This window comes from Haliotis rubra, unplaced genomic scaffold (assembly GCF_003918875.1).
Source record: "Haliotis rubra isolate DU_JTF1 unplaced genomic scaffold, ASM391887v1 Scf364, whole genome shotgun sequence".
Lineage (NCBI taxonomy): Eukaryota > Metazoa > Mollusca > Gastropoda > Lepetellida > Haliotidae > Haliotis > Haliotis rubra.
The window spans coordinates 691694-702378 of record NW_025767040.1 but is presented as its reverse complement, the minus strand read 5'-3'; the positions used below and the strand labels follow the sequence as shown (position 1 = coordinate 702378).

The 10685-nt window shown below is 41.9% G+C and overlaps 1 protein-coding gene across 1 annotated transcript; it reads right to left on the bottom strand.

Moving 5' to 3' along the window:
• Nucleotides 1-4235: 4235 nt before the first annotated feature.
• LOC124285613 (protein rolling stone-like) lies at nt 4236-8208 on the bottom strand. Its single transcript, XM_046721876.1, has 4 exons — nt 7732-8208; nt 6206-6437; nt 5628-5738; nt 4236-4829 (listed from the first exon to the last, which is right to left on the bottom strand). The coding sequence occupies exons 1-4, from the start codon at nt 7807-7809 to the stop codon at nt 4423-4425; spliced, it is 828 nt and encodes a 275-aa protein (XP_046577832.1). The 5' UTR covers nt 7810-8208; the 3' UTR covers nt 4236-4422.
• Nucleotides 8209-10685: the final 2477 nt, after the last annotated feature.

The window sequence follows — 10685 nt, the reverse complement described above, 5'->3', positions numbered from 1 at the left end:
CACCAGGTGGTGTTGAAGTCAGTACCTCGTATGACCACCTCCAGCTGCTACCACTGCCCGACACCTCCTGGGTACAGATCGAATCAGTCGTTGGATGTTTTGTTGTGGAATCCTTCTCCATTCCTCCTGCAGCATGTGGAACAACTGTTGAAGATTCTGTGGTGGAATACGACGTCGACGTACCCGTCTATCGATCTGATCCCAAAGGTGTTCGATTGGGTTTAGATCCGGGGATCTGGAGGGCCAGGGGAGGGTATTGATGTTGTTATTGGCCAGGTAGTCCACGGTGGCACGTGCTGTGTGGGGCCTGGCGTTGTCCTGTTGGAAGAGCTGCCGTTGACGGTCAACAAAGTGAAGGACGTGCGGACGGAGAATCTGGTCGATGTATCGATTGGCCGTCAGTTTGCCTTGGACAAGCACAAGTTCCGATCTGCGGGTATATGAGATCCCCCCCCCCCACACACACACACCATAACACTCCCTCCACCGAATCTGTCCACCTGTCTGATGCAAAACGTTCATGACGTCGTCTGTAGACACGGTCTCTACCATCACGTCGCCTGAGGAGATGACGGGATTCATCGCTAAACCATATGCGCCTCCAGTTTGCCAGGTTCCATGGCAGCACCGTGTTACACCATCTCACTCGTCGACGTCGATGTAGTCGTGTCAAGGAGGAGGCAACTTTTGGACGTATTCTTACTTCTCGGAGACGGTTCCTGATTGTCTGATCGGACACTCTTCGGGCTCCAAACTGTTCTTGTGCTGTGTCCCGGGCGGTACGATGGCGGTCACGTAGGTGGGTTACCCGGATGTACCGATCTTGGGCAGGTGTGGTAACTCTAGGTCTTCCTGATCTTGGACGGTCATTTGTCGAATTTGTTTGACGAAATCGATCCCACAATCGAGTTATTGTGCTGGGATGAACGTTGAAGATCCTTGCCACCTCACTCTTTGATTCTCCAGCTTGCAATCGTCCAATTGCCTGATTTCAATCGGCAGCGTTGAGACGTCCCATTTTCGTGTACAGTACTTGCAAAGATCGTGGATGAAATTGTGAGATTCATTTGGGTCTTTTATAGTCACATGCTGTACTCATGCTTTGCACGTGAGAAACAATCATTGTGCCTGATATTCGTGCTGCTTGACATCCACGCACATCATGACAATCCTGATTGATAAAACCGTTCAAAATCATTTTTGGTTGCGTTTGGTCAAGCATGATCTTCTAAAACATTCCAGAAACAATGTGCAACCCTAAAAAAATGTTTGAGTTTACATATGTGTACAAAATTGTAAGTATCATTCTTGAATTTCATTTTGCGTTTTTTTTTAAAGAGTGTATATTCACAAGTAACTCTTCTAAAAGCGTTTGTACAATTGCGACTGAACATGTATTCATGAATCAAAGTACAGCCTCGATAATCTCCAGGGTATACGTTACAATAGCTCTCCAGAGTTATCGTAACGTATACCCAGGAGATTATCGAGGATGTATTAAGTAGTCATTACAACAAATGGTCGTGAAAAATAAAAATGCTAACAAACTATCGGAAGTTCCCTACATCTTAGTAGTGTACTAAAACACAATGATCTACACAATGTGAAGAGGGAGTGACTGAGTGAATATAGTTTCACGCCGCTCCCAGCAATATTCCTGAGATAGACTTCACACTCGAACCTTTATGAAAGAGTTTTATTATGTTCCACTGTTTGGCTTGATAATCAATTATTACGTAAAACAAATCACTGCCTGACACAATTGTTCTCCAAATGTTCTTATGTAGGCTCTAATTTCATCGGTAAATTTACAATGTACTGCTTAAACAGTTTTGTACTGACCATGAAATCAATATTCATGAACATTATATCCGAAAATACCAATGTCAGTGTATCAATGCCGGTCTTCAATGTGGAATCTGCATCACTACAGTGGGGGTCAGTATTAGGTTTATCTTGGGAACGGAAACATATGACCCTCTGAAAGCTGGACAGTAAATCTGTTAAACAGCAGCATGTTTATTCAACAATAGTTCAATAGATGAACCTGAGGTTGACCTTTGTTTTGAAAATGGGATGAGTTACCGAAAAGCGAATACAGCTTATGATAACACTCATGCCAATGGATAACAAATATGTTTGTGTAGACAGCTTTGTTATCATCACACCACCGGCCAGTTGGGGTCGGTTTTCGTTCTGAAATATATCTGAGTGGCCAGGGCTGTTTGGCCATCTACTACAACCTCAGCCTCAGGTCAACTTCTGTTATCAATGTAGTGAGGAATCGCTGTTGACCTGCAGTTGATAAACATAGATATGGGAACCTCTAACCTGCTCTTAATCGTCTTAGATTGGAGAAAGTGACAGGTCGCTATCGTGTATATTTTTACCACTTGGGTCGGATCTCGGCCAATGTCATTTCCTTTTCTTTACGAAAGTAACTTTATCGTCTTTAACCCTATAAACATCTTTACACTATGGATCAAATGTGCACGCGTCGCAAATAGCCATCTCCTGTCAGATGTCGCCGTACAATGAAAATATGGTTATTGTTATTACTTTATCATACGTAAAGTTATCGGTCGCATTATTGAAGTGTGCTTACCCTTTATGTATCTGACCGCCTCCGTGGTGTAGTGGATAGAGCGTCCGCCCGGAGAGCGGAAGGTCGTCGGTTCGATCCCCGGTCGCGTCATACCAAAAGACGTTAAACTATGGTACTTGTTGGTCTCTGCCTGGCGCTCGGCATTAATTGGTGCAACAAGGACTGGTCGGCTCGGAGTCAGTATAATGTGTCTGAGTGGGGTATTCATGTTTAACTGCGGCATGGTATCTCAGTGGGCTAGCACTATAAAACCAGCTTAAGTCTGGTCTAGTACAAGCAGTCACACATACACATCGTCATGTGAGCGAAATTACATATGAGCGAAGTAAGCTTAAGTGCGACGTTAAACCCTATTTCACCTCACCTTTGTATATCTAAAACAAAGTATGCAAAGGCCGGGTCCCGTCTTTTTATTGCTAAAGTATCTATTCCTAGTGTGTCTGTACTAGACAGGGTAGTCTACCAGCGAGATGCTTATTACTAGCATTCGTTAAACATATCAATAATAACCAGCCGTGGTACCATATAATAATAATAGGAAGTAACCGTTGCGATAAGGATTCTAAATAGTCAGTAATTAAATGACTGACTGACTGACTGACTGAGTTTGGTTTTACGCCGCTTTTAGCAATATTCCAGCAACATCATAACGGGGGACACCAGAAATTGGCAGTAATTAAATGATGTATAGATTTACCTCCGCTACAGTTATGGAGATTTCACTGCACCTAGGTCACAAAGGAGTGAGTGAGTATAGTTTTACGCCGCACCCAGCAATATTCCAGCTGTACGGCGACAGTCTGTGTATGATCGAGTCTGGACTAGACAATCCAGTGATTAACAGCATGGGCATCGATCTGCGCAAAGTCAGCGAGCCTGACCACCCGATCCCGTTAGTCGCCTCTTACGACAAGCATGGGTTACTGAAGATCAACTCTTACCCGGATCTTCACGTGTCAGGTCGCAAAGGAGATAGTCATAGAACATTATAAGGATTCGAAGCTCTCGTGCTGTCTGTTGAATCAGGACCGTCTCCGTGGTGTAGTGGTTAGAGCGTCCGCCCGGAGAGTGGAAGGTCGCGGGTTCGATCCTCGACCGCGTCATACCAAAAGACGTTAAAATATGGTACTTGTTGGTCCCTGTCTGGCGCTCGGCATTAATGGGTACAACAAGGACTGGTCGGCTCGGAGTCAGTATAATGTGTCTGAGTGGGGTATTCATGCTTCACTGCGGCATGGTATCTCAGTGGGCTAGCACTATAAAACCAGCTTCAGTCTGGACTAGTACAAGCAGCCGCACATACACATTCACACGCATGCACGTCGTCATATGAGCGAAATATTCTCAAGCACGACGTTAAACCCAATTTCACCTCACCTCACCTGTTGAATCAGTCAGGGCAGGACATGTAATATAGAGATGTGTGTTGTTGTATGTATGAGTTTATTATCAGAATCTCCATCACCTTCCACATAACACAATGTAACAGAAATAAAAGGTTTGTATTGTGCGACGATCACACCCAGCTGACTGACAGGCGTATCAACTATCTACGTCCCAAAAGCTTCCAACGGCTGGCACCGGTCTTGAAAACCGTCATCACGCTGTGTATCATCGAGTCACCATGTTCGAACACTGTAGAGTACACCACTGTACAAATCAGGTACCATCCAGTGAATAGGGTGATTCCGATAATGTGTCCTTCAATGGTCCGTATAATCTAAAACGTTATTTTGGAGACTCATCTTTCCCCGTCTATATGTCCACCTTCATGTAAATATGTGTTATGTCATAAAGATAACAAAAATGATAATTATTCAAACACGTATGCATTCACTATCTGTTCTTTCATTTGAGGAGTCCAAGATCCGAGTGTCATTGTTGTCATGGAGACATTTCGAACGCAAATGTATTCTCCCTTTATGTATGGAGAAAACAACCAAATACAAACAGGGTAGAGCCACAAATGTACTGAGAAACACAAGAGGTAGAGTCCGCTTCAGTTTGGACCAATCAAGAATCTTGTAGATATACGGTTCTCCCTTGTCATTGGTCCCACCAAGTATGTGATACACGACACTGAAAACTGTGTAGATGACGCCATAGATTACTGGGTAGATCACGTGATACACACGAACTGGCATGGCAGTGATGAGAAGGTTGGACAAGACGTAGATGGAATTCATGCCGTGCAGGATGAATCTTAAAACCGTGAGATCTTGATCTGAAAATGTCAACGTGAAGTATTTTACCATTATGCACTACGTGATCAGACATTACATCAATCAATGGCAAAAAATCTACTCTATCCTTCCATTGTGTAATGGCGCCTCGTCTTAACAAACCAAAGTAAGTATACGAATAATGGTGACTACAAATGAAACACAGAAGAAATTGTTATTCCACTTGATACGGACAGCATAAGTCTGTTACCGACCTAAAGTTGGTAGTTTTTTCAACCCAGTAATGTTGTGCTAATTTTTGTCATTTATCAAATACAAATTTGAGTGTAATCTTTGCGGTTCATTACGTTCCTCACTAGTGAAGGCATGGTTGCAAAAGTTACTGTTATTTGCAACCAAATATTTGATACGATTAATGGATGTTAGAACTGGATTTAATTACATGCCTTGCTAACGTGGTATTACATATGAATAATCTTTAAATAAGTCTCTTGAAAGAGTATCTGTTTTAATTCGCTTTAACATTTCTAGATCTTAGTCTGCTTTTAACCCTATTATTAAGGTTTGCTGTAAGTGATATATGTAACAGTTATTATATACATCTGAATACCAGTTTTGCCATGACTTTGATAATATCCAATGTCTTATTAACATGCTTTTATCTGTGGTTATATAAGTGAATATCTCATTTTCCTAGTTCCTATTTGAATGCTTTGTATTCTCTTTATATTCTAAGTGCCAATCAGCTGTGAAATATGAATATCCCTGGGGATAATAACGTCTTATCTTATCTGACATACACATCTGTATAATCTTACTTTCATCAACAAACGACATACTTTTGAAAAGAAAGATCCAGTAGATGGCGCTGATGTGTAAACTCCCTTCAGTGACGACACTTTTGAGGAGCCAAGAAATCTTCAGGTACCAGGGTAGATAGGATGTAAATCCTGAAAGTGTAATTCGACAATAATCCATATCGGTTAACTCAACATTCATCACTGTCATCACAAGCAATATAGAGGTGTGTTACTCCCAACCACTTTCTACCTCGACTTCACCTTTGGATATATATTGGTTGCAGGAGACCTACAAGGTTATCACGATAGGTATAATATGTGATGTAATGCATGGGACAAAGCAGTAGCCATTGTGATATAAAACCTCTGCTTGAGACCTGCATCACATCGGCTTTGCAACAGTATCAGTAAGGGACGGTAACGTGGTTGTTTTAGTGCCATCGTACCCTGCGATGTGTATCCATGATCATGATATTAATCACCAGGTCGCCGGGCTAGACTCGAATATTTACCTTCGTCAAATAGTTGAAGTGTTCCTGGTTACGACGTAAAACCCCAAACAAACAACCATACCACAATGTTTCAAAAAACTATGCTTTTCTTATTTTTCTGCTGACCATTTTGAATGTCCTGTCTGTTGATCCTGACGAACACGACGATGACTGCGTCCAGGACAGCACTGATGGTCAGCAGGAGGTAGGTCCAGTTGGTGAGGTAGATGAACCACACAGCGCCACCTAGCGGTGATGACGTCACTTTGGTGGAATACACCATGCTACTGACCAGCCAGGATGTATGAAACAGAGCCCAGAATATCCTCCAGGACAGGTAGAGACGGGGGTGGCCCCACTGGAAGAGAAGTGAACGTCGTGGCTTTAGAAAAAATCTCTAGCTGTCATACGACGGCAACCTAAAGCTTTCGACACCTACAGGTGCAAGGACTTATCAAATATCGAATAATTGTGACTAGAAGCCAGCTCTAGGGCATCAATCGGTTTATGATGAGCCCACCAATATATGATCGGTTATACTAACTGTATACGTAGTTAATAGTAATTTTACACAAACTATATACTTAATAGTAATTCTATACGTGTTAGGTAATGCACGCAGGACTATATAACCTCGAGGAAACATCACTGAGATAACTAGTAAGGTAATGCATGCAGGGCTATATATATAACCTCGAGGAAACATCACTGAGATAACTAGTAAGGTAATGCATGCAGGGCTATATAACCTCGAGGAAACATCACTGAGATAACTAGTAAGGTAATGTATGCAGGGCTATATAACCTCGAGGAAACATCACTGAGATAACTAGTAAGGTAATGCACGCAGGGCTATATAACCTCGAGGAAACATCACTGAGATAACTAGTAACGACGGTTGAGACTAGACTGTCATGAAGGGGATAATACTCTGGATGTGGTCTTTGTTGACCAAAGGGGAGGCGACGTTCAGGACCACCAGCTACGAATTTGTTTCGTCACTCATGCAAACTACATTTCTTGCGTAATTTAATTAGTCTTTGACGCCCACAAGGGTAGACTGCTGCACCCTCCTGTCTGAATGTGGGTTTTGATCCAGGGTCCCCTCAATTATGTTTCTAGGTTAGAACGTACTTAGTCTGTCATACAGACCCTGAAGCAAATATATCCAAGAAAGTCCACGCAAGTCTGAAAAATATGGCAAGTCTAGATTTCCACGGAAATGAAGAAAGTCTCAGGGTTCATTTTCATTATATTTTATTTTTTTTCACTATGAGGTTTTTTCTGTAAAATATGTTCATTTCAGAGGCTAGCTGTTAGTCTAGAACGTACTATACATGTGCTCGTGGGGTTTAGAACTGAACCTTTGAACTCCACGGCTTCAAGCTGAAACGCAGTGATATTTATATAACTGTTCAAAGGGGCTAATAAATCCAGTTCGCCTACTTATTTCATATCACTGCAAAACATACAAGAATTCTTTGCCTGTTCTATGCAACCCAAAATCGATAATACTCCTTAGCGTGATGTCTACATTTGAAGAAGTGTGTTTTTTACCATTTCACTATTAACTGCAATTCTGTTCCGTAAAGAGCTTCAAGTAAAATGCACATGCATCTGTAAAACATATTCGATTATAATCGAACACTTACCTGAGAGGAAACGAATATATGAGGTTCACTGTGGTTTAATCCGAAGTTACAAGTGCGGAATTCGCTTTTAATGCCCATGGTTGATTTGTATCAATTGAAGCCACCTGTACACAAACTGAGTACAGCTGAGTTAACCACTTAGCACTCTTCCCGTGATCAGTCTCGTCACATCAGCATTAAACGTTTCCACAATATCACAATAATATACTCCGTATACAAACTAAACAAATACAATAAAGAAACGCTAGACTGTGTCATCCAGAGTTAAGGAAAACACGTCCACTATCTGCACACCCATTCTACTACCCACACTGTGGCTGGTTTCATTCAAGAGCTGTAGCAGTGTGTTGTGTTAACGCAGCTTCCAGCCAACTGCTGCGGGGGTGCTGGCAGTCGGTGATATACCCCCGACTCGCGTGCTGGCAGAGGGCGCTGAACGGCGGCCTGAAGTGAGGAGGGGACTGTCTCATACCAGAAGCCGGGAGTGTGTCTGTGGTGAACGCAGAAAAGGTGTAAGCACACGATGACGAAATACAACTGAGGGTATGAGAGCGAGCGTGGCGGCAAAGTATCGAGGGTAAACGAGATGCGGTGTAGTTACGTCACTATTCCTGTATGAACAAGGTGTGAATGTATACAGGTCCCCACTCCCAAAAACAACGGTACCTTGCCTCACGATATTATCCATATCTGGCTATGGTATCTCAAGATAATTTCTCCAATGCAATATGTGAGTGTGCGTGCGTGCGTGCGTGCGTGCGTGTGTGTGTGTACAACTTGATATTTTCACACTATTCTTACATATTCAGGCCTTAACCGCTTTCGACATGCATTTTGATTCTCGAGGAAAATACCTGTATATGAAGGTTTTACCTGTGTGATGTGACATTTCAGAACATGCGATAAAGAAACGAATATGATTTTACGAAAAAATTAGACGAGGACATGGGCTGCTGTAGGTTTATGGATCGATCTGAAAAATGACAGTATGAGTCAGGGTAATTCATGACTTAAGTCATCATGTTATGTAATATTTTCATAACAAAAGATTCCAACGTTGTGCTCACTAGTAGGAACTTCCGATAAATTGAAGGAGTGTGAGGAAAACACACTCCTACAGTTTGTGTACACTCTAGCGAACGCGAGAATGATCACACGACATTGTTGTGTAATATGTTTCAAGATGAGTGCAGGAGCGTTCTGTGACACGAGACTGATAGATGCTATGTTAGTTTGCAAGACGACACAAGCTTACAGTTTCTCATCATCAAACCTCAGTAATATATTTCATTATTCAATACTAGGATTACTCCAAGCCAGTAGAAGAATATTACACCGGTTATTTACAAAATCAATAACAACACATAACACATGCATGTGCATAATTATGATTAAAAAAAAATTAATTATCAAGTACAGACTTGATTAACATACATGTGCGATTATACATTAGAATTCAGTTTCGAAGTAAACGTAAGCATGAAGTAGTTGCATAGAGACCACCGCCAGCAGCCATTGGGGAGTGACAGTTGTGGGTATTATAATGATACATGGACACTCTTACCGCCTCTGTAGAGAAGGTGTATTCGTGACAACACTTATGGTAAAGTATTTAACAGAAGAATTCATTAACAATGCTTTCATGTGTCATTCCCTCGTTTTACAGCCGATATCTCTTGACGTGTTTGTTTATGTTTTTGAAAGTCATTCTGTCCTTCGGTGGTCCACCTCACCACGTGTGTTTATTATTATTGTTTCTGGTGTCACGCTATCTCCTAAAACTTTGGAACGTACAGCGCAGGATCCATGGCATAAATTGCCATCTTAACGAACGCTGATTGTTCATCAGAGTATGAATAGTGAATGGTACACCCGAAGGGTGTGTTGTATTTTCTAATTACGTTACAGAGCATGCATTATCCAGAATTTAACGTCACATGTTTGTTCTTACATGCATACTGCTTTAATCATTAAGTATTCAGATATTGTTACTTTCACCACACATAATGTACGTAACATGATTTGACGGACATGCCTACATCGCATGAGTTGAATGGGAATTAAATTTATGTATAAAGCTTGCGTTTATGTGTTAAACAAAATAGACTCAATTTGCCATGTGAACCTTCTTTCTGGGTAGTCACACTGATTCACGATAATAAACACATCTGCATTTATCATAAACAAGGATGAACCCCACTGGCAACCACACGCAAGGAACCTAAAACCTGAGCGTGTTTGTTGTTACTCCATGTTGGATCCTGCCGTCCGTCCAAACCCTGGCAACCCTACACAAATAAGCCAAAAGGTTATGACACACTTGTAATGCATTTAAAATCTATTTCCGATTTAGTGCTGACTTTAATACAGATTGAGATAACATAATTTGCACTTTCAGAACACTCGGGACAAACCTGTTTCTCTACGTGTATGTCACGGGTTCTCTGATCCCAGTGGCCGAAACCCCACGAGTGTATAGTGTGGAAAATACATCACTTTGTAAACTTGGGATTAGTTTCCAGTCCCGTGTAGGGTTGCCAAACGGACTGGATATTCCCAATCACTTGATTGTCCGGTTTGTTTACAGGCTACCGTCCAGTGGCAAGAGTGCTGTTCTGTGGCTTCCGGTTGTAAATTATTATGTGTGTCTGCGTGCACAATGCGTGAATGGAGAGTGCTAAGGGTAGGACAGGAAATAATTACCCTTTTCGCAAACACCTGGTGTCATCACTAATATTCAACGGTCCGTTCACATAATGGTCACAGGTATTTAGCTCTATAAACGAAAGACCCGTGAAAATCCGGGTTAAAATTTATCTTCAGTAACCCATGTTTGTAAGACTCGACTAACGTCGACTCGCTGACTTGCTTGACACATGTCATCGTATCCCAGTTGCGTAGATCGATGCTCATGCTGTTGATAACTGGATTGTCTGGTCCAGACTCGATTATTT